Raw genomic sequence first — 24,789 nt, 5'->3', positions numbered from 1 at the left:
CCTATGAGATCTCACCAATGGTCCTTAAAAATGTTTTTGTCAGTAGAGATGCTGAGTATATTCATAAATACCCACTTATTTCAATACTATAAAAACTCTAGGAGGCTTTTTCCTCTTTGGGTATTTATATTATCGAGTACTATTGGTAGAGGGTCCCTCATTCAATTAAGGTTTCTTAAAAAAATGGACAATTTTCAGCAAAGACTCTCACCAAATTATTTGCCACAGTAATAATTTAAAAAATTGATACAAACCTATTTAGCTTATTCTAATTTCTATAAGATAAATGAATAAAATTATACTTACATATAATGTAATAATCTCTGTTCTTCTGAAATTCTAGACCCCAGAGGTTAGGGCTGAACTCTTGAAACTTGATAGTGAATTTTACATCTTGGTCTGGTCTGGCACAGTTGAGAAGAGGGGTATTTTCCTTCTTAATAGTGCATCGGTCTGCTTGGTCTTTATCAACCATATAAACTTTATAATATTCATACTGGCCAACAGTTTTAGAGTCCACTTTGGGGCAAATAATATCCAATTTGTCTCCTATCTGTGGGTATAGTACCAGTCCTTGTCCAGGTAGAAATCTAAAAAGCATAAAATAAAAAAAAAAGCCATTGAGTTGATAAAAATTAACAATATCAATGATAATTACAATATAGCCAATGTCAATAATTCCAAAGTACAACTATATAAATCCACATTTGTATTTGTCAAAAGTATCTTAGTTCAGATCAGCATGGGATGAATGTATTTAGGAATTAAGCTTTAAAGAAAAAAGAAAAAAAAAAGAAAGAAAGAAACCACTCTCCTTACTCTATGCAACAGGATCAGTCAACCTCCTGACACTCCATTCTACCACCCCCTCACTTGTAATATTTCAGTACTCCTTTGTATAACTTCACAATAACTTTTCCTAGGTGGTGAGTCAGACCTTCACACCTGTTTGTTATTTTTTTTTTTAACCATCGGCAGCTTTGGTTTATTGGGCATGCCATAGAAATATGGCGTCAATTCCAGAGAAGAGTGGGTGCGCTAATACTTTGTTGTCCTCTTAGTTTCCATTTGCTGTTGATGTTAATTAACAGGCAAGTTTCATCAAGAATGTTTCAAATTACTTATCATAATTAGTCAGTCACTGATCAGACAATGGGTTTTTTATTACACTGAACAAAAGAAATGTCTTACAAACCCATAAAAGATAACCAGAAATAATTCCCTGTCGTATTGATTCAGCTGCAAGATGAAGAGTCCCCATAGTGCAAGGACAGCAACTACTGTCCCTGCTCCACAAACCATTTTTTCTGCCTTGAGATGTATTTGCTCCAATTAATTCTTAGAAGCAAATCTTTAGAACTAAGAGGACTGATACAATATCCCCTTAATGCTTACAGCTAAAAGCTTCCCTCCTCTCTTTTCTCCTTCTTGCTTGCCATGCTGCTGAAAGATCTTTCTTAATGGGGAGTTTCTCTGAGAAACTGAAACAAGAGCTTTCTAATGAACATCCATCTACAAGTGCTAACACTAACAGCACACTCAGAAACCCCATCTCGTTCCTCCCTCAGTAAGCAGCCAAGCCTGCAGGCTCATTAAAATATTAAAGCCCAAGAACAAAGCATCACATCTGAATTCTTCCAATCCAATCCTTTATTTAACCAGGGAAGCCCACCAGCCATGACAATTAATGGGTCATAATTCACTGAGAGAGAGCAAGCGGGCTCCTGGATGATGGGGCACCCCCAATTTCAAGCACAGACTGAGGAAACGGGTTATGATTTATGCTAATGAATGGTATTAATTTTCTGAAAAGTGCAGGAGGTTGTTATGAACCATCAGAGAACATAACAAATTATACTATAGATTTATATTAAAAACCAATACTCTTTATGGCAGGAAAAATGCATGCTGCACAGTGGTTTGTCTTCTTTTTTGGGAATGTGTCATTTATAATCCCAGAGTGTGGTCCCCCCGCTTTTTTTCCTTGACCTCCTTTAGCAAGGACATAAGACATTTCACTGACAGACAGACAGAAAGAAAGAAGGGAAGGAAAGAAAAGTGAACAAGAATCATTTAACAAAATCTTTCTCAAAATGAATTTTTTTTTTTTTTTTTTTGTAACTGACAAATTTCAGTCAAGTGTGCACCCTTGAAGTCTTTTCTAAAACTTTTGACAAATGAAGAACGCCACTAGTGAGAGCCTCTCTGTGACTTTCTTGGCCATATATACAATTTTCTGGGGAGATGCTTTGAAAATTCAACTCCCAGCCTCCACCTCCCGAGTGCCAGTGTAGTCTCTGTAGGCAATTCTGTCTTTCTTGCAGGTAAAACACAACTCTGGGTTCTGGGGAATGGACTGAAGGGCTGAATCAGAATGTCTGTGGATGAAGCTTTGTCGCCTTCACTCCTGCCCCTCACAGTAATTCTATGTGTCCTTTGGGTTAAGAAGTGGGGGCAGGATGCCTGGCGGTCTGTATGAAGGAAGTGTGGTGACCATTACACTGCTCACCTTCCTAACACAACCTTTTCCTCATGTTTTATTCTTTGACCTTCTCAGGAAATCCTCTCTGCCTCCAAGAACCAGAGGACAATTCCTGCCTGGGGGGCCCACCCCATGCCACACATTTTCGATCCTAAATCTGCTCCTTTGGGAGCTGGTACAGAGTGAGCAGCATGCATTAGCTGTGTTAGAGGTGCTCCTAAACCACAGCTGAGGTCTGCAGCCTGCAGGCCTGTGTCTGCCTCCTCTCAAAGCTCTGGTCTTCACACCCACCAACTTTTACTTTGGACCATTTCTCCAGGGGCTTGCCCAGGCACTAGAGATCAGGATCCTTAGCTGCCAGATGGACCCATTTTCTTGTGCATCCAGTCAATTTCCTTAAGGGAATGCATCGGACCTGCCCCACTCCCTCTCAGCCGCATACGATGTCTGCGTATCTCAGAACTCTCCCACATCACACCCCGTGTGTCTGGCTCACTAAGCTCTTTCTTCATTCAAAATGCTCCCTAGATCCTGTTTCCTTCATGAGAGGGTTTTTGTCTTGTCCGCCCCCCGCCGCCTGACCGCTTAACCAAAGGATCACGGGAGATTTCCAGCCCGCCATGTAAACAACTGCTTGTGACCGTCTCCTCACTCACCAAATCTGAGTAACAGCTTCTGCTGCCACGCTGAAAGGGCTGAGGTCAGGAACCTTCCGCACATGGGCCAGTCTGGCTAGGAGGACCGCCATGTTTTAGACTGTACTTTCAGAAGGCACAAATCATGTAAAAAGTGGTAACTGTCAGGGATGGGGAGTGATGGATGGGGAGGGTAAGCCATGGGATGGCTTAGCAAAATGAAAGGGAAGAGGAGAAATCTCGAATTTCAATAAGCATATTTGATATGCTCATAAAAAGTAAATCCCGATGAAACCCACTATTCCAAATGCCTCAGAAAGTGTCTGTTTACTTTTCAGAATACATTTTGGCAAAGAGTAAGGCAAGGATTTGATCCTTTTCCCTGAAAAAATAATTGTTTCAAGAATTCCTTAAAAAAAGACCCAGCACTTGAGTGCTTTAAAAGTTTACTTAAGCATATATATGTATACACACACACAAGATATATATATACATATTTATATATAACCTGGTTTACATATATACAATGATTTATATATAATGCATATAAAAATATATAATATATATAAACAAACACGCATATATAAACTGGTTAGCACACCATTCAATTGATGAGATTATAGTTTCTCAGTGGATAAAGAGTGTGGCTGAGCTGAGAGCCTGAATCATGGATTTCTTGCCTACATTACCATTGTGCACAGTCAAGCCCCAAAAACCCCTTTGCTCCCCAGGAACCCTGTTTCTAAGGCAACATGAGAGCAAAAAGAGAGTCAAGCGAGTATAACAAGTAAAACAAAGCTATTTTGTGGCAGATGCTCTGAGTGACAGAAGCGTAAAGTGCTCGGGGTCAGAAGTGTACTGTCTAGCTCCCTGAGGGCAGGCAGATCCCATGTGTCTGGTTCAATGCTGAATGCCCAAGGGCTGACATACGGTAAATGCTCAATAAATAATGTACTCATTGAAAAAATATGAAAGAACAAATGGAAGGGAAGATATACACAAATAAATTTAAGTCAAATTATGTGCCATAGACTATTTGCAGATGATAGGCATGGACGAAGTCTGTAGACAGGACCACCTAGTGTTGGGAAGACAGGGGTGTGCTGGGGGAGCAGGGATGAGATTTCTAAGACATCATTCTAGGCATGATGGGTGTCTCTGGAGAGCAAGGAGCAGTGCAGACAGAGCTTTTGACCCATTCTCTCTGGAAGGACCTGGGAGTACAGCAGTCTTCCACAATCCCTTCCTATCTAAAATGCCAGGCAGTTAGCCCCTCCAGAACCACTAACAAACACAAGGCTGCTTTTGAGAACGTACTCTCAGCTAAGCACTGATCGAAGCCCCTTCCACCACATTGTCTTGATTTAATCACTGCACACGTACGTAACATGCAAAACAGATGAAGCCCCGCTGTGCCAAACAGGAGGCACCACAGGAAAAGCCCCCTTTCTTTGCACACTTTTCAGTTCTCACTGCATCACATTAGAGCATAAATCTGGTTTTGTGAAATGCAATTTTTTTCTAAATTGAGCTTTGCATAGATAAGCCACGAAGTTAAGGAAAACGAAGAGGAAGTGAATGGCCATGCAGGCTTGCAGTCGTCCCGGGGAGTCTAATTCCACGCCAGGCATGTGCCTACAGCGGAGGCTGCTCCAGAAGCAGTCACCTGAGACCACAGCTCACAAAGGTGGCTATCTGGTAACCCCACCTTGCCCCAGGAGGCTGAGAACCAATAGGTGAGGAAGAAACTGGCCAACTATGTGAAATCTGTGTTTTAATTATAGTACTACGGATGGTCTCCTGACAATTTATGAGAATCCAAAATGTAAATGAAAATAAAACGGTGAATTTCTTAATAACACCACTTTCGATTGGAAAGCACTGCGTCCCGTATGTTAAAAGCAAGTCAGTAACCACAGACTTAAAAACACAGACAAAATCCTGTTTTTGAAGCTAGGTCCTTTACATTGGGATTTTATTACCTCAAGATTACTGAGAGACCTTAATAAGTCAGACTACACAGTAGAACGATGTCCTGAATATTTTGTAATATTTAGTAATTTACTTAATCCTGTTTTGACTTAGGAGGTATTCAAAAACAAACAAACAAACAAAAAACCCAAAAAACACAGAGGAGAGTTACGGTGGTAACCAGTGGCTCATTTTAAATTTCTAACCTGGCTATCCACGGTGGAAGTCAAATACAGATTTCTTTCCATGTGATGAAATAACATTTATCTTCTAACCAAAAGGAGCACAGAATTACAACCCATACCACACAGGTGAGGTTGTTTTTGTGAACTCTACCCAAACAAAGAGTAGTGATAGGCATCATTTCATAAAGTCTGCTGGTGTCTAATCCAAAACAAAAACCAAAGAAGGCCTACAGTGCTTCATGTCCTATAGAGGACAGAGAACAAAGCCAGGCCACTTTCCTTTCTGAGCCAGGCTACTGAAGGGCAGAGCAGTCACCTGCTGCCGTCCTGGGAGGGAGAATCATACCCTCCTTTCCATCAGGAGACCTTGGCTCAGGGCTGCTTCCTGGAAGTCAGGGCTGGGTCTGTGCTGCTCACTGCAGCCCCCCCCCCCGCCCCCAAGAATGGTAAGAGAGGGTGCCTGCTGAGCACAAACAGGCAACTCCTATGGTTTTCCCCAATGAGTCACTTCCAAGCAAGACAATAGATGTGATGACTCTGAGTCAAATATGGAGACAATACAGAATAAAACAGTTAACCTGCCTGAAATGAAATGATCGGATACCAGAAAGTTTTTATCTTCTGATTACCTATCAAATGTAATCCAAGTTTTTTAAAAAAAGTTATTCACCACACCAGACTCTACTACTTCCCACAGGGAATACTCTGAATCAATCTAATAACCTAAATTAGACATTAATATTTAGTAATCTAAATTAGATCTCTAATAATCTAAATTAGACATTTCAACTTCATATTCATTATTGTAGAAACTATTTATAATACAGTCCTTATGCGACATGATATTCTGTAATGTTTTAATCCACACTAGGAATCCATGCTTTAAAAAAAAAAAACAAAACAAAAAACAAACAAACAAAAAAACCCTAGCACAATGCATTTAAAGCACAAACCAGCTACTTAAGAGCTCAGGGGTCACAACACGCAATTCTCTCTGACAGACCAGAACATCACACGTGTGATCCGAGGTCTGGATTCCTCTGTTGACTAGTATTGCATTACCAGGTCTTGGGGGTGCTTGAGAAATCAGATGGGGGCAGTGGGTGCCCCATCAACTTCTCACCCTGGCCAGATGGAGGAGGAGGGTCCACGGGAAGCCGGTAGCTGAGATTAGTTTAGGGATCGCTGTGTAGCGGGGACCCATAGCTGCACTCCCAACCCCACCACAAATGGCCCATTTTCTCCCCTACCTGCTCCTGCATTTGTCCCTGATTGGGACACCTACACCTCAGGACAAACATTCAGTGACTTCTCATGCTTTTCTTCAAAGTTGTCCAAAATTAGCCTAGAAGAAAGGCCAAATCGCTGAGGGGCTTCCTGATGCTGAGAGAGTCTGTGAAAACATACACGGAAAAACAGGAGGCCTGGTTCTCCCAAGGGAAGGAATACATGGAGGTACATGGTTGAAGGATATGCCAGACCACCATATACACAAGAGTAAGCGGCACCCGAATGCAAAGTAGCAAGGTGACAGAGAATAAGAGATCAGAAGACAGACAGGAATGATCAATGTCTGTGTCTAAACAAATGACCGGGTCAGGCAAACCCCCTTTAACCAGACACGATGACAGTGCTCCTAAGTTAAAAAGTGTCAGCTCAGATCCAGAGCCGTTTCCATTTACTACTAGGTACATCAAAATCAATTTAAATATCTAGTATTTCTGCATACTGATGGCAGGTATCATCCACCTGAGAACGGGACCCTGGTGCCCATTAACAGGACCAGTGCCAATCCGGCCACTATGTAAACTGGGGGACAGGGGACCCACACATGGTATTCTACCTCTGGAGCACACTGTGGAGCAAAATAAGATTCGTAAATGCATAGGTGCTACTTTTTTCACTGAGGATTGTTTTTATTTTTCCTTTCCAAGTTACATCGGAGTATATGATTATTTTAAGTACATGGCTAATTTCAATTGAAAACATACACAGAGACACAATGTGTGGTAAGTGATTCTGCTTATTCTGACAACACAGAAAACATACGCAGATGATCAAACTTGGGGCTGTTACCTGAGACAGCTTTGAGATACTGGGTGGTGGACCCAGCGTGATTTTTTGCTTTCCATGTTTTTCGGAATTTTCTACGATAAACATTAAATGCTTCTGTGATCAGATGGAACATCATTTTCACTGCACAGTTTCAAAGAACAAATGATATCATGTTCCTGAGCCATCTTTCATAATTCTGGTTTTAAAAACCAGCACTTAAAATATTTAAAACCTGTAGACGTTTTAACTTCTTTGATGCGTTTCCTTAGAAATAACTAAAGTTATTATGGTTGGTACTGTGGCCTACGTAACAAATCAGCTTCTGAGTCCACAAAACCCTAGTAAAATAAATGAAAAATACAGGATGGATACAGTTTAGGCTTAATCACTGCACTGGAAAAATCTGGAAGTTGGCTAACATTTCAGGGGATCTGAATGCTGGCTTTAGGAGGAGGTTCACCCTAGCAGTTGGCACCCAAAATCATGTCCTATCACAGAATAGGTTTATTTGCAGGCCAGAGTTCTATATTACGTACACTTTGAGTTTACTACATTTTGGAAAACATGCACTTTTCCCATAAAACGCTTCTGTTTTACTTTAATTAAATTTCAAAGGCTTCAGGGAAGAGGAACAGTCCAATTGTAAATTAGTCAGTCCAAAATTCTGAAGGAGGAGCACTCTGCAGCTGGTTGGGCTTTCTGGTCACCTCCTGACAAAAGATGCAGGTTGCTCTGGATAAGCCCAGACCCATGACCCTGAACCTCACCACGCACTGGGGGCCTTCCACGTCTCTGGGGGGCTAGAAGAGCATGAACACAGAAGCCCAAGATTCCTTTCAGAAACACCCTGTGCACTGGGGAACAGAAATACTGCAGAAGCAGGACTTAAATTCGCATGTGAATTTCATAACCAGGCGGGATACTCCTCCGGTATTACTTCCGCTGAATACTACACTGCTGCCACGGCTTAATAAGATTGTCTCTCTCTAAATGCCCCAAACAGAAGAGTTTGTTAGAAAGGGAATAAATAAAAGCAGGGCCCACAACAGACACAGGCAATATCGAGACCCTGAGAAATACTTGGGAAAAGTTTCCTTTTTGTGGATAGCACTTTACTGCCCCCTTTTGCACTTTCCCATCAGAACAAGATTCTGCACGAACTTTCTCTGAAACCAGAGAGAGAGTGGGGTGTAGCTACAGCGTGTCAGCTTTATACAGAATTAGGTCACCAGATACCGATGCTCGGAGCAGCAAGTAATTACCTTAAAACTTGAAGCCAGTGCACCACCACCTTCTCAGTGGCTTTAAACGTTCAAGAAATAAGGTAGTAACTGGAGGCGTTAATTGACATTTTCTGCTTTAATTCGAAAGTGTCTGGGGTGCTGGGACAATCGGTGGTTTTCACAGGTGCCCCTTCTTTCACACTTTTCTCAAACAAATATCATCTGCAACATGAACCTGATTTATTCAAGGAAAAGAAAAGGGGCATAAAAGCAGGCTATACAATCTGGGACCATTAAAGTGTTATAAACCCGAGAACCAGGGGGGGTGTGTTGGGGGGGGGAGCATTTCAAGCTTCACACCAACGACAAGCAAAATCTTTTCCAGAAAAAGAAAGATGAGAAGCACAGAAATTCAGAATGCACTGTGAGCCGATGGGTGTTCAAACCAGTTGAGCAACTTTTCAAGGTGAGGCGCGACAGTATTTGTGCCTCTTTGTCTACGCACACACTTGAAAAAAGTAGTAAACTACAGTCTAAAGGGAAGTTTTATTTATAAAATCCTAATCTGAAGAGCCAGGGCCCTCACTCTGGCCAATGACCTTGCCTTGCATTTGACGGTCTGTGTGTAGCTGCTGTGTGCACTTGTATTTAAACTTAATCCATTTCCCTGTCATTCTACAATTACTGCACGAGTCAAAATAATATTAAGTTTCACAGCCTACAGTGCTGCACAACTGAATGAAAACTGACTCCTTTTGATGTTAATCTTGTTTTTTTATTTGTGACATAATGCTCAAACAGTGGTGGCTAAAGTAAGTTTTATTTTAAAACACTCAGAGATAATATTCCCATAGTTTAAATTTTCGTTGAGGAAAATAACACAAGTTATTTAAGTTTCCTCTGCTCCGCTGTAATAAAAACTTCCAATGCACAGGCCAGCCTAGAGCCAGCTGAGGCTGAAACAGCACCGAGTGGTGTATAGAACTGTTCAATCACGGTATTGTACACCTGAAACCGCTATGTTAACTATACTGGAATTAAAATAAAAAAGAAAAGAAAAAAAGAAGAGATCTGCATCTGTAAGTCAGACGTTCAGCACATGACACACAGCACCATTTTCTTTGCACCGGTTCAAAGAGACTGGTTGATCTCGGCTGTGGAATTAAAAACAAAAAGCAGCCACCCACCTCAAAACAAAACACAGAGGTTTTTATTTATGGCACTGATCTAAGCACCCCTGCTCCCCCTCAAAACTTTCAGAAAAGTGAAGTTTGTAGCCAGATAAGGCCAAACTCGGGAGCTGAAAAGAGTAAGGCTGGGGTGCCGGGTGGCGCAGTGGGAAAGCAAGAGGGAAGTGAGTCACTCCGGCCAACTCCGTCTGCCGTGCTGGCTCATCCACGCCGGCCCCATTATCGAAACAGGGATTTCATAAGCCGCGGAGGCAAGAGACGCGGCGAGCTTCTTTCCCAACTATGATTTGTTTGCACCTGCACGGTCTTGTTCCAAGCCATGCTTTCAGCAAGAGTCTATAAAGGAAGGTGGAACGCTTTTTACTTACAGGTGAGGCGCCCGAGAGGAAAGTGGCCTTCATACAGAAAGAAATTCAAGGGCCACTTCCAGGTGGTTCTCACGATGTCTCAGGTAGAAGCTGCAGATCCATCTGCTCCTCGGCCTGAGTGAGCACATCACAGGGCTGAAAGGTACATGTAACTCACAGGGGAGTGGGCGGGATGCAAAGGAATGGAGCTGAGATCTCCATGCACAGCAAAGGGAGTCTCTTTTCTAACAAGCCTGCCCATTCCTTTCGTTCCTATCATCACACTTTTTTTAATTCCAAAGAATCTCCCCGTTTAGAAAAACAATTCACCCATGTTTTATGGGTGAATGAAAAACCTCTCCCCTTTGGTGGGGAAAACAGCACTGAGAGAAAGAGGCACGCCAAGGGGTCCAGTTCCTGCTCCTCAAGCTGGAGTGGGACCCTGGGACGGAGCCTGTTGTGTTTCCTGCTGGACTCCAAGCCCTCCACCCCCGTGCCTTGCACAGAAGGGTGCTCCCCGGGCGTTGGTGTGATTACAGAATGAACACTTTGATAAGTACGTTTGAAGAAGAGACAAAACTCTTAGTTCTCTCTTAATATAAGAACACATATAAGAACAGCTTCTCCCTGCCAGTCAAGCATAAGCCTGCCAACAAAAGTTACAAGGCTGTGCGAAATCATTTTACAACCAACCACCTAAACGCCTGCCTCCGGCACACTTCCCCTTCTTCCCAGGCTCGGGAGCAGGGTCAGGGACGAGTCTGCTGTGCATAAGACAGGAGACATTTTCCTGCACCTCTCATGGCTTTGGGACAGCCCAGAGAGGAGGGAAGAGGAGGGAAGAAAAAAAGCAGGCTGCACATCAGCCAGGTCTGTCCTGCCGACAGCACAAAAGAGTCAAGCCTGACCGGCTGGAGACTTCCACACAGATCACCCCCAAACTGTCCCTTATAAAAGTGTGCGTGGGGCACCACTGTAACTGAGGACGGTATAGTTCCTGCTCGGTCACTACAAGCAGCCTGGTAGAGCCTCACCAGGACACAAACATGCACAGAAATTAAATACTCTTAAGTGATTCAAACAGGCTGTGACTGAATTAAACTGAAGGGCACAGGGCATGGAGAAACTAGGAGGGACGCCGTGGGTCCTGAGCTCTAAAAGGAAGGAAGACCTGGCTGACACCTCCAGCCGGCTGCTTTGTCAACAGGTAAGCGGACACTAAGTTCTGGAGAAGAGGCAAGCCGAGAGGCTCATTCTGGAGGCAAGAGGACCCCGGGCTGCTCGGCTTCCTGAAACAAACTGCTCCAAACTTGCAGAACATCAAAAGCCAGATGGGATATACTGAATGAATCCACAGGCAAGAAGCCAGAATCCCAGTTTGCTGTAGAAATAGGCCTGGACTTGATTTGAGTCTTCTCAGCTCTGACAAGCTGGAAGCTGGCACAGATCCCAAAATCCAAAATAAAATGGCATTTAATTGTGACTAGACTCTAAAAAAGATGTCATACTACCTCCTTAGCTTGACACACGCTCAGCATCTAACCAAATGCAGCTCTCCCCGGAAATCTGACCTCTTTTTCTCCCACAGAAACCATCAAATGTTTAACATTTTAAAAGGAAGATGTTAAAAGTCAAAGGAATAACACTCAATAAATGCATTAATATTATATACTTTCATAACTGTCTAGTTTCCATTGAGTAGAACCTCGTTATCAAAGCTTCAAAGAATCCATCGAGAACTGCGTATCCATCATAGGAAAGGTTATAAATAACGACTGACAAAGGGAAGAATTACACCTCAAACTTTTTTAATCCATCTCGTATGCATGGTTTTCCATGAACGTATGTATGCTTAATTTAGTTATTCAATTTCTAATTACTCCAAGCAATAGCATAAGAGAGAGAGGCAGAGAATTAAGAGGACAGGTTCTGGAACCAGAGTAATCAGGTTCAAATGCAGACCGTACCACTTATTAACTATAGGACTTCGGGCAAGTTAATTAATGTGCCTTGGTTTCCCCATTGATATTATAGGAATCATAAAAGTACCTCCCTCAGATGGCTACTGTGAACATTGAATGAGTCAGTTATTTGTTAAACTGTTAGAACAGCATATGGCATACGCTAAGTCCTCTATGACTTTTGTTAAATAAACTGTGTCCACCAGGTGAGTTGGTTTCTAAATAAGAAATAACATGTAACATTAACACAAATGAGGCTACTATGCCCATCCCTACAGGCTGCATTCTTGTATCTGTTCAACAACACAATCTCTTACTGTATCCAGTACTAGAACACACAAAGTGGATTCAGCCCAGGCTCTCCTCAGTCCATGGTGGGGAAGCAGATTTCTCCAGTGTTAAAAATGTTACAACAAAGCATTAGGGGTAGGGAGCAGAGGGGAGAGCATGGAATTTGCAGTAGAGGGGAAAATAAAGTGCTTCACTTAAGAGGAAAGGTTTAAAGGAGGAGTAGAAGGGTGGCAGGTGAACAAAATCAACAAAACAAACTTTAAAAGGTGAACGTGCCATGTTGCAATCTTTATTAACATGTGATTTTTATTTATTCTCTGTATATGGTAGGCAAAATGAACCATAGCCAGGCACACAGATATTCAATTAATTTTATTAACAATAGCGGACATTTATGGCTTCATTGTGCCAAGCACAGAGCTAAGCTCTTTTAATCCTGACCACAATTTTATTACTCTTTTATTCAGCGCTATTAGACTACTGCCTCCATTTTAGAGTCGGGATAACTGAGACATAGAGGGTACTCCCCCTAGTTACACAGTGAAAAAACCCGGCTGTGCTGGGATTGGGCTCGAACAGCCAGATTCCAAAGCAGGTACTGTTTGCTAAACTAAAATAGCATTTGCTTGGTCGTCTTTGCTAAATCGAATTGCCTGACCCTTCCATTATCATCATATGCATCTTAAAAACCCATCGGTACTGCTGATTCTCATATTCACAAAGGTAGCTGAGATCACTGGGTTAGCTATCCCACAGGGTCTATTTGCCTCACTTGTGGGATCTGTCTTTGAGCTATGCTCAGATGTATGAAATACTGTGGATGCTTACAGACGTGTACTCGATACACACGTACTGCTCATAGCTGAACTGTTATTACTTTGACTTGCTTATTACGGTGTATTTCAGGGACCTACTGTAACCATACTTCCGCCAGGCCTTCTCTGTCCCCACCCTAGGACTTAAGTCTCTTGAGGGGAGAGATTGTTCTTTCTATCATCAGAGCCTAGTAACGGGCCTCACAGTTAACAAATGCTTGTTGAATAAATCAATGCTTTATCAGCTTTTCAGGGACCTAGATGATCCCCTATGGCCTCCAACAAGGCAAGAATGGGGCAGAAAGCAGCAAGACAAGGACCACAGATTTCTTCAGAGATTCCAAAACAGCCTTAGAGGGTGATGAGCTAATGTTGAGCTGTTTCCAAGGGGGAAAAAAAAAAAAAAAAGTTAATTTAGGGCAATGGTTCTCAAGGTGTGGTCTCTGAGCGGCAGAAGCATCAGCTGAGGGCTTGTTAGAAATGTCAATTTCGAGTACCACCCAGACTTCAGGAATCCGGAACTCGGGGGTGGGGCCCGGCAAAGCCCTGTTTTAACAAGCCCTCCAGGTGATTCTGTGCCCTAAAGTTCTAGAGCCATTGCTCTGGCAGGGGGCGGGGAGTTCTCTAGTAACAGGTGACAAGTTAACACACCATAGGCAGCCATAAATGTACGTCTAGATTGTGTCTGTTCATCGGACTGATCCTTACTGGACGTCACCACTAGCTAATAGACAGAGGTTGCCAAAATACAACAGCTCTTGTCCCAGCCTCTTAGGGACCGGGACGGCAATGATGGGGATTAAGGCTTGCATATGAATCATGACGCTACAATGTATAATGTTCTTTCTAGACCCTAGGTATTTAACGAAAGTGCTGTGGGATTACAGAGAAAAGATTTAAAGAAATTATGTTTGATCTATGTCATAAAGAGGGCACTCATCTAGGGGAATTTGTAAACTTTATTAGACAGTCCATTATAATGAAGATCCATTTTCCCATAGACCATGGGGGACTCAGGGCTTAGAAGAGCTTATTTGCATCTAAAATGTACCCCAACTTTAGTTCTTGTAGTTACGTGAAAACTGGCATTTTCTAACTTCTTTGGCAGGCCCATTCTGGGCCCGACCCCACTCACAGACACTTCTAATCCAGGGCAAATGTTTCAGACCACAGTGAGCCAGCTCAACTCGCAGGAAGAGCAAGGACCAAGATTCAGATGCATTTCACTATGCTGTGCCTCCGGTCCTCAGATGCTGGAAAGGGAAAGGCGCACTTCAGACACTCTGAGGTTAGGGAACCTGCAGGGAGTGTGGCTGGGAAGCACCAGTGGGCAGACAGCAGGTGTTGCACCCGAGAGACAGACAGACAGACAGACAGACAGACACACACACACACACACACACCCCAACTACCAAACAAGCCAAGGCCTTAGGACCATCTGTAATCCCGTTCCTCCAATACAAACACGTTGACTCTACTGGTTTCAAAGATGAGAGTAGCACTCATAATTATTCTGGGGTGGCAGGCGAGAATTCTACCACTGAACCACCAACGCTATTCTGGGGTGATATGGGAGGAATCAGTACATGAAAAGCACAGGGGAATGCCTTGGGGGCCACAGAGACTTGCCCAGCAAGTACTGGGAGACCTACATACAAGGACTATAATTAAAGGATGCAGCTGAACTTAAATTGAGAAAATACATTGGATTGTTTAATCATTTCTATATAGGAAACATGAAGAACCTATAGTACTGAAGAAAACAAAGTTTTCAAAGCAAAGCCGATCATCAGTGGTTCACTCCAAGCATCCTGAATGTCTGCCCACCACTGAGTTGTGAGAACCTTCACCTACCCGTGCTTTTAGAGGAACAAAACAGCAAACTATTAATACTTCACTACAATCCTTTTTTTTTCCTTCATGTTCTGCGTAGAGATACTAAAGGCAGAAACAACTTGTTTTTCTTTAATGGAGCGTTCTCCTACTATGTTTTTTTTTTTTTTTTAAATCAGCAAGTATGCACTCACCAGTCACAAAATGCTTTGAACTAGAATTACATGTTTGAATTTATACGGGAAAAGGAACATAAAGAACCTCTGCTGATTCTCTGCGGGAGCACGAGATAGATTCACCTGGCATCCAGTGTGCATGGAAAACACTTCATCACCGATCACCTCCTTTTCCCCCTGGTGCACCCGGTCCAACCATCCTTATCTCCAGCACCTCTGCAGTCGTTTCTGCAGGGAGACCGGGAAGCTGAAAGCTGCGGGACGGTCAGTAAACTGGAGGCCAGACTCCCCTGCTTCTTTCTCTAATCACTTTAACCCTGTTCCTAGTAGAAAGCTGGAGGCCAGGGCAATTCAGCGTCTTCTTTTGTCATTTGCCTGCCATAAATATGCACCAGTCTGCATTTGAAAAGCTGAAGGAGGCCGCAAGCTTGCTGGACATTTATCATGCTCTGTTCCCTGTTAACAAGCAAATACTTTAGCTGAATGGGCCATTAGCAATCATTGTCAAATGTAGAATGCAAGGTGCTTGGATGTGACCAGCTTGTAAATTAGGGGGTGTCCCTTCTCTTTGGTGAATCTAGACAAGTGCAATGGATCTTTTGATATAGGTTACTGAATTAGACTAGAAAGGAAGGTAAAGTTGCTGGCACTGGGTATGGCAAGTGCATGGGCAATCATCTTTAAATGTTTTGGATCTGTGAAAGCTACATTGTAACGACCAGAAAAGCAGCTAACAAAGGCGATAAATCCTTGCCCCAAACAGAGGGTCGAGTCAGCTGAGTATTAGGAACCAAATCAACGCAATGGGTCTGAAAGAGAATACTGAGATTTGATGAAGATCTCAGACACAGAACGAGTTAGTCTAGAAAGGCCCCACGTTGCTGTTAAGAGAACAGCACGGGGAACTCCCTTGATCCACTCCATCAAGACACTGGGGGTGTCTGTAGTGACCGGTATTGTCCATGTGTCTTAAGAGTTTTCAGACTCTCCTAAGGAAATGCTGAGACTTTTCTAAAACACCAAGTAGGAGGCAATAAAGCAAATATTTCCTTTCTGGCTTGACTCAATTGTGGATGTCACTCCAAATGTAACCCAATCATGGTTTCAATGGCTCGTTTTGTGTAATGACCAAAATGGAGAGTGTGGAAGGCAAAAACAAAAGTCCAGTTGATTCACAAGCTTGTTCAAGACAGAGGGCAGTAAGATTCCAGGCATGCCGATTCTTTTTTGGTTTTTTACTTTAAAGCCGAGCAGTGCTAACATTTTCTAATCCTGTCTTTACACGAAGGGAGCCCATCCCATTCAACTCCAAGGTTAAGGCTCACATTTACGAGTAAAATATAGAGCCCCTTGGTTTGGTCAGATTGGATTACCACTGATTTGAATGAAAACAACCCCCCCCCTTTTATTTATTTTATTATATATTCTTTTCCAGGGCGGGAAGGACAAAACTCGGGGAAGGGCTCTCTGGCAGAGGGAGAGGGACAATGGGTACTGTTTACCTTCGCTTCTCCCACGCAGTGTGAGATGGCGCTGGGTCTGAAACATGGCTACAGTCCAAAGGTCTCTTTCTTTGCGTGGAGCTCCAGCCCTACCTTCCCCTCTGGTCTCTGTTCCTGCCCAGCATGGCCCTGCCTGAAGCCCAAATAGATTAAGGCAAGGACCGCCAAGTGCAGCTAATCCTACAGAATGGTTGCCGCTGTCAGGCCAGGAGTTAAAAAGGAAAATCTTGCAGGCCTTAACAACTGCAGTGATCTGAAGTTTTAATCAGCCCCATATCTCAACCTCTAAAAAAGGCAGCCAATGAAATCTACCTTCGCCATATTATCCGCCACCAATGAGCAAGAACTGAGCAGCTTTTCTTTCCTGCTTTCACCATCCCGGGCCACAAGTAGGGCTTTCATACTTTCTAATCCGAGTTTCCAAGTCTGTGTGGTTCTCACATAATAACCAACAGCCTGGAGCAAGGATCTTCGCTTCTACACCCTTTTCAGAGACGTGTCATTTCCAACATCAAGCTAATCTATATGTTGCCATGGCTTCCCCCTTTATCTGCCTTTCCATCTTATGAACTGCATGGATTTACCACATTATTTTTATCTGAAAGACAGAAAATGGTGGTTTTATTGCCATACAATCAGATTACGGCTGCCAGTTCCTCTATGCCTTTTTCCCGTACTTCAATCAAAAGGGATCAGTTTCTTTATACTCTGCCCTTGATTTACATTACATCTGTAAAGACCGAGTCTGGGTTGTAATCCCCTTATTAACTATGACCAGGGTTGATTTGCCTAAAAATAAAAGCAAATTGTGTCAGACCCTTTCACTTTGTTTTTGATTCGGAACTACAAAATGGATTACTAAAGAAATCTTCAGAGTTCACACGGCTAGCGTAGCACTGAATTTAAAACAAGAATTAAACAAGTTAAACAGGGGGCCATGTCAACGGTTTACATTTTCCATCATGGGAGAAGGGCTGAGTTGCTTATGTCTTTGTATTCTTTGGCTTTACAGAGACAATGAAGCCACAGGAGTTTTTCCAAGCTGTTCGAACACTGTCCCATTTGCCATCCTTCCTTCTTTGCTTTTCTTCTATCCCTCTCCCAACCCCATTCTAATCCCACCCCTAAAAAAAAAAAAAGTGGGGGGGAGCTCTTCCCTGAAAGAGCTAATTCCTGACTAGAAGCTTATAGTTCTATGGGTTCTGCATATTTTAATCAAAATATTTTAAACAGTTGAACACTCCTATTTAAGGCTCTACTCTGCTACACAAAGGCCGAGCTCATAAGCAAATCTATGTAGATGAATGATAAGTGACCTGAAAAACAGGCTCTTTATGTCAGCAGCTAACGAAAGCAGAGATTAGGCAGACAGGAGTACCATTTTCATCATTATTTTTCTTACAAGAGCCCTGCTTTTTGTCTACTTTGTGATGGAACAGTTTAAGAATAAAGTTTTCGTAAAATGTTAAAGAAATCACCTTCCTTAAAAAAAAAAAAGTCCTTTTTGCTGAGGGTCTACAGTCCGTATTTCCTTTCCCTGCCACTCCCATTCCTATGACGTATGACTGCAGTCATGCTGGGAGCTCAGACCGAGTCCCATTAGGCAAACGCTCTGAGAAACATCACACTAAGGTAGATGTCACACTCAACCTCCTGGGAGCTACCCAAAGCATCTCAGTGGAAGGCAAGGTAGCCCGGATTTAGTTGCTCCAACTGACATGTCCCTCTGAGGATAATGATCGCACTGACCCACCAACCAAAGCATTTCCCTCAGTAAATTTACAGACAAGAGGTTTTACCATAAGTAATCCAAATATACTGATTATTCTTCAGCTAACTCCACCTGGAGAGAACATTCCAATCTGTAGTTTTTAGCTGGTCTGGGGATGATGGCTAATTCACCTGTCCTTCTACTTTGCCTGCAAGAGTCAGAAACGTTCAGGAAACTGGCAGTCATTTGCATTTCTTTACATTGGTAGGACAAGTGTCAACAGCTACGCTTTGTGAAAGATTTAGAACCAAGTGCTTAACAAATCATCTTAACCTCCAGCTCCCCGTTTCTGAGGCTTGAAGCTATAATTGCCGAGGTTAAAAAGTGCAGTCCCTAGACACACGATTCCCAAATAAATTCTCTTCTCGCCTGAAAAGAAGGCGACCAAGCATGTTGTGAGCTATCACTTCAGCTCCGTCTTTGTGTTCTCCCTGGCTCGGTTGTCCTGTGAAACGACACTCCATTACCTCTAGTTTATCATCCTGACAAAATGTGAGGAATGTGGATGGGAAAGGACTAACAATTCCACCCCTGGTGCTTTGTGCTTTTTTCTCTCTATATTAAAACCGACAAGATTAACCCAAACGCAAACTGTGGAGCATAGTTCAAGGGGCTATTCAATCAGTGTTGAATGTGCATTTGTTTACCTACAAAAATAAGAATTTCAGACACAATGGAAGGCAGGCTGGCTTATATATGGTATTGAATGGACTGTTCAAACAGCACTATCCATTGTAGTTTATTTTATCAATCTCTGACAGGTCCGTATTTATTCAGAGCCTGACTGTGGTGGGGCCCACGTATTATAGGTTATCTGGATATTATCCAGCCATTCTTTTGTATCAAGTCAATCAATACCAGGAATTCAGTATTATGCAGAGAAAAAATGACATGGGAAAAGCAAAATGCTTTGTTAACTAGCTAGTATATGGTGCACAGGAAACAGTACCCCTAGACAGAAGAAATTACTGCTCGACTGAAATTTCCAACAAAAGTCAGTGTAATTCATTATAGAGCACCATACTAATACAGCCTTGCCCACTCGAAAGTGGATATTTTTTAGAGGAGGCAACTATTCATCATGCTTGGAAAAATTGTTCTACATCAGTTAATTGGAAATGAAAGCCAGGCTTTGCTATTCTCTGCCGAGTTGAAAGGGGGGGGAAAATAGGCTTCAACAACCTAACGGACCACGACTGAGGCAACACCACTGGAGCCCGATGTGAGTAAGCCACCTCGCAGGGTAGTCGCTAATGTTTCAGCACACAGAACTTCTTTTGATTGTGGCATAAACTCTCAGGGATGGGAGCAGCAGACAGTGTGATTAAAGTAGTTATGGAGACGGTGAATTTACAAAGGATTTTCTGGACGCTGCATCCAAACAGCTGCTCCTGCTTCCTACATCGACCACCTGCTAAAAAAGCTGACCTCCAAATGAAACAAATCTAATTACTGATGGCGGCTTCATTACAAGTGAATTGTTCCACAGTTTGTAGGAACTGACGTGAAACCTCAGTTGCATCTGATCACCTTCCTGCCACATCACATTCACGGACTGAAACTTTTCCCTGGAAATAAATATGCAACTTCCCCAAATAAAGCAACCCCTTGGCACTAGGGGTTTTTATTCATTCCCCAACTTAGAAAAGGCTCTTTCATATCACTCCTCCAGGAAGAAATCTTTCTGATCTCTCGAGCTAGCATTCAGCTGCATACTTTCTTAAGTAGACCTTTTCCAGGGACAAATTATCCAGTCCTCCAGGCAAGCCATTATCATGAGAATTTTAAAAGAAATTCTACTCTTGAGGACCGGAGCAATCATGGCAACAGAAACCTCATCAGTGCAGGGAGGCAGGCTTCTCCAAAATGCAGGCCTCCAGCAGGTCTCCAAGTCTGTGGCTGCAGCACAGAAAAACCGAGGAATGCTGCTCATCAGGACCGTTCGTAAAATAGCAGTCACCTCCCCCCACCCCAAATACATTAGGAAAAGAAGATATTAATGTCCGTGCTGGGAACAGTTACTGCTCTACCTTTTCTTCCAAGTAGGTATTTCTACTCTGCCTCCTGATCACACACCAAGTAGTAAGTAGTTAGCGCAGAGATACATACACGGAGCTGAGCAATGGACGGCTTAATGGGAATGTCTTAAGTGTAAATATTAAATCTTGGTGGTGGTGGTGGAGGGGGAATCAGCCTCCCCAAATAATCCGTCAGCGAAAGTGTAAAGCGGAGCGGAGCAGACAGCCTGGGGGAAGAGGTGAGCACTGGCGCCGCGAGCATTGCGCGTGGAAGAGTGACCTCTGTAGGCGCAAAGCGAACACTGGCCGGCCTCCTCCCGGCCCGCCCAGCCCGGGCTCCCCGCCCGCCTAGCTCCGCGCTTTCCCGCACCACCTGGTGCCTCACAATTCCGGACCGGTGTAAGGATGTCACTGCAACTACTTTCTCGGCAAACACAAACCTTCCATCAATCAAGGAAAAAGAGTGGTCCATACAAGACCGGGCTGCATAGAGGGAGGCTGCAATTAAGTAACTTTTAAATATGAGCCCTGTTGGAAAGTGCCATCCGGCATCATGCAAAAATGTGTTTAATCCGATTTACAGCCGTGACGTTTCTTGCCCTTATCAAGGGGAATTCTTGGTAAAACATGTTGGTGAATTTGAAATTTACCACTTTTAAAAGAATGGATATAATTCTTTAATTAAAATGTGATTTGTAAATCAATTCCCCATCTCTTTACTCCTAAATCCATGGCCAACTTGCTTGTCTTCAGTTAGGCCATTGATTTTCCCTCTGATCTCAAACGCTTACTCCAGGAGCCAGCCAATGTCTCCACACTTTTTCCAAGTTTCCAAAGGCTAAAATTCAATGATTCTGTAAAATATTTTTGGATCTAACTAGAAACGTATTCCAAGAAGGAGCTAAGATGCAAAACTGAATGCACAGGTAACTAATTAGGAGCCATGGCCGTACATGCTTACCGACGAATCGCCTTTTCTAAATTCTCAATGTATTCTATTTTGGTAGCTCACACTGGAAGTTAATCTCCACGAGGCCTGGCTTTCTCCTGGCTACACGGTTTGGTAAAAGCAAGTCAGATCCAAGGATCCCATTCCTGCCCAGGCTCCCCGAGCGCCAAGGCGTCAGGAGCTGTATGGACTGGGCAGGGCCTGAAGCTTTTGCAGAAAGCGTCCTTAAAATCAAGTCAACTATCTGGACCGCACAGAGTTCGGGGCCACTGGTTTAGAAACGAAGGGAGAAGCCGACGTGCAGAGAGCTCTCCGGGAGAAACCTAAGACCCGTCTCCCCGGCTGGGAGGAGAGGGCTCGCCGCCCGAGTTCTCCGGCGGAGCTGGCGAGCTCCCCGCGCACACTCGGCCAGGCGGCGCGGGCTCCGGGGCGCTGCGGACGGCGAGAAGGGACCACAGGCTCCCTTCGCCGGCCTCCTCTGCCCCGGGCTCAGAGCCCCCGCCCACCTGCGGGGATCCGACCGCACTCCGGTGCTCCTCGAGAGCACAGTATCCCCGCCTCTCCCCGCAGCCCGCCAGCGCCTACGCGCCGGCCAGCCCTGTTTGTGGCCATGTTCTCCGTCCTCTAAAAGAAATGAGGATCAGGTATCGCCATCGGACACTTTCCCGAACGTGACACCCGAGCCGAGCCGCCAGGGGTTTCTTAGAGCCCTGGAGCTCATGGGGAAAGGAAGGCGGGGAGGGAGCCCCTTAGAACCGGCGCTCCAGCTGGAACGCCGAGCGAGAAGAGTTTCATCCAGTAAAATGTGGCGAGGGTGGGGGACAGGGAACTTGGGGTGGGGGGAACCGGTGTTCCAGAAACAGACTCCGACGCTCCGCGGCCCAGCCCTTCCTCCCGCCCGGACGGCGCGACGCGGCGGACCCCAGGCGGGGACCGAGGGGGATCGCGGAGGCCACTTACTTGGAGTTCGAGGAATTCCAATAGATGGGCTCTAAAACTATCGACCTGGAAATCGCAGTTCTGCATAAAACCATCAAAACTCCCCAGCAGTACTTCCACACGGAGTCCCTCCTCGCGGCCATGGCCAAGCCGCTCCCAGCGCCGCACACTCCGGACGACGGAGAGACTGGGTGCGGGCCGGAGCCCCAATCCTCCGGGCAGACAAGGGGGAGACCGCAGGCAGCTCCGGGGCGCGCCGGACAGCTCCAGCCGTCGCCGAGATCGGGGGCGCTCCACTCGGGGCCCTCAGGGTGCGGGGCGGGAGCGCACGCGCGAGGCGCGGCGGCGCGGCGGGCTCGGGGCTCCGGGGCGCCGCGCCGGACGCAGCTTTGACGGCAGACTCCCGTGCGGCTCCAGGGTGCCGGGCGCGGGCTGCAGGGAGGGCGCGCGGCCGGGACACAAAGGCGGAGAAACGACTCGCGCGGGCGGCGGACGCTGCGCTCCGAGCGGGCCGCCTCGCACTATAGATCCAGGGGGGCGGGCAGCGGCCCGAGCGCGCGGGCGCCGCGTCGGCGCGGCTCCATGTCCCAGGGCGCGGAGCGCGGAGCGGTGAGGGGCGCCTCCAGGCGCGCGGAAGCCTCCTCAATCTTCGCGGCTCCCGGCCCGCGGAGCAGGCAGGAGGGGCTCGGTCCCCGCCGCGGGCGCCGGACGCGCACGGGCCTTTGTGTGCGGGGAGGGCGCCGGGACCCTCTCTGCGCGCAGCTCCCAGCTCCGGCCGGCGCCGCAGTCCCCGCCGAGGAGAGTCAGCGCGGCCGGCGCGCTGTCAGAGCACTATAAACGCAGGGCCCCGCCCCGCGCCGCGCAGCCTATTGGCCCGCCGCCCAGCAGCCGCGCGCCGGTTGGGCGGCCGGCCCGTCCGTCATCCGCCTCCGCCCGACATTGGGCGCCGCGAGGCGGGGCGCCGGCTGACAGGTGAGCCCCGCCCCCGGCCCCGGGCGGTGGCGCAAAGGGAGCTTAGCCGGGACCGCCAAAGAGGGAAGGGGGTGGCCTGCGCGTGCACCCGGCGCCCCTCCAGCGGCGGGGTGGGGACGCAGTTAGGGACGGCCGAGAGGCGAGCTGGGACAGCACGGGGCCACCTGTCCCCGAGCGCAGCACGCGCCTGCATTGCCCGGCAAGTGTTCTAACTTCATCAGAGGGACAACGTCGAGGGCGAAACTTTCCCTGCGGAGCGGAAGGCAGTGGGTTTTCCCGCGGGTCTTCCTCCTTTCAGTGGAGCCTCTCCTTTGCGAGACTGGCTCACACCCCTGCACGCGCATCCCTTCGCTGCCCCCAGCAGGCCTCTGAGCTATGTGTTACACACCTGATTTCGGTTCCTAACGTCAGCTGGGGCCGGACCAAAGTCAACGGGGCCGAGGGATGCAGAACGACCCCCGGGGACGTGGAGCCGGTGGGGCTGCCGACAATGGGGCGCAGGCATCCTGGCCCCGCACCCTCCGCTCCTCGCTTCCCGGGAAGGCAGAACCTCCAGGCGTTCCCTGCCGAGTGTCGCTGGCACACCCGCGCCCGCCGCGGGACCTTCTCCTTAATTAGCCTCTGGGACACACTCACGCCGCCCCAAGGTGACCGAGAGTTTAGGGGTGACGGTGACAAATAGCGCCCAAATGGAGAGGTGGCAGGAATTCTTCACTTTGGTTCTCGGCAAGTGCTTGCCCTTGCCTAAAGAACGCCTTGGACGAGCGCCACCGCGTCGACGGCTTCCACGGACCCACAGCGCCCACTAGCGGCCGGCCTGACGTCCCCGCGAGCGCACCACAGCCCGCCCACCCGGAACCAGAACCCCGGGAACCCAACCGCGCAAAGGCCCGAAGCAGAAGCTTCTAAAACGACCAACAGCAGGGAGAATTCGCCGGCAGTAGGGCACAGTACTAATGTACAGGTCAGTTTGAAAAAAATAAAATATGCCGTATACCCACAACATGCTTTAAAAAAATCCTGTCTACTCCAGGATTTCTTTAATGTTTCAAACGCAAGGAACCAGACGGTATTCCTACAAATTGTATTTCTTTAGCTAAATTATCTACTAAGCTAAATTTAAAAAATATATATTGTAAAACATCTCATTTAGATACTAGTGTTTCTCTCACTCTTCTTTATAAGTTTGAAGATTTTTACGGCTTAGTAAGTATTCCTTTTTGGAAATAGTAAACATAAGCTAATGTACATTTCAACCTGGAGTGTTGACATTTTGTTAGGACTAGTTTGCTGCGCTCGAAAACACTAAGGCCGGGAGGTACCAAACACATTTATACTACTCCTGGTAAATCTTTGAAAACGACTTCATTTTCCCTATTTGCTAGTTTAAAAATAAGCCTCCAATTTGAGGAAATAATTTTTTTAAAAAAAGGCTCAAAGATTGCAAACCGATTTGAAGTCATGGGCATTCCCA

The 24,789-nt window shown here is 45.7% G+C and overlaps 1 protein-coding gene across 2 annotated transcripts in view; it reads right to left on the bottom strand.

Annotated features, from left to right (window-relative positions):
- The window catches only part of EFNB2 (ephrin B2), a 43,977-nt gene extending 21,119 nt beyond the window's left edge, over positions 1 to 22,858 (bottom strand). The window contains exons 1-2 of one of the 2 annotated variants that reach the window (XM_032402645.1): positions 22,365 to 22,858; positions 307 to 590 (exon numbers count right to left, since the gene is read on the bottom strand). In XM_032402645.1, coding sequence (XP_032258536.1) covers positions 307 to 590; positions 22,365 to 22,486 — 406 coding nt within the window. In that variant the 5' untranslated portion in view covers positions 22,487 to 22,858. The remainder of the gene's footprint in view (positions 1 to 306; positions 591 to 22,364) is intronic. The other variant, XM_032402644.1, reaches the window with a different exon arrangement.
- Positions 22,859 to 24,789: the final 1,931 nt, after the last annotated feature.

This window comes from Phoca vitulina, unplaced genomic scaffold, assembly GCF_004348235.1.
Source record: "Phoca vitulina isolate PV1807 unplaced genomic scaffold, GSC_HSeal_1.0 scaffold5, whole genome shotgun sequence".
NCBI classification, from domain to species: domain Eukaryota; kingdom Metazoa; phylum Chordata; class Mammalia; order Carnivora; family Phocidae; genus Phoca; species Phoca vitulina.
This window is presented reverse-complemented; position numbering and strand designations above follow the sequence as displayed.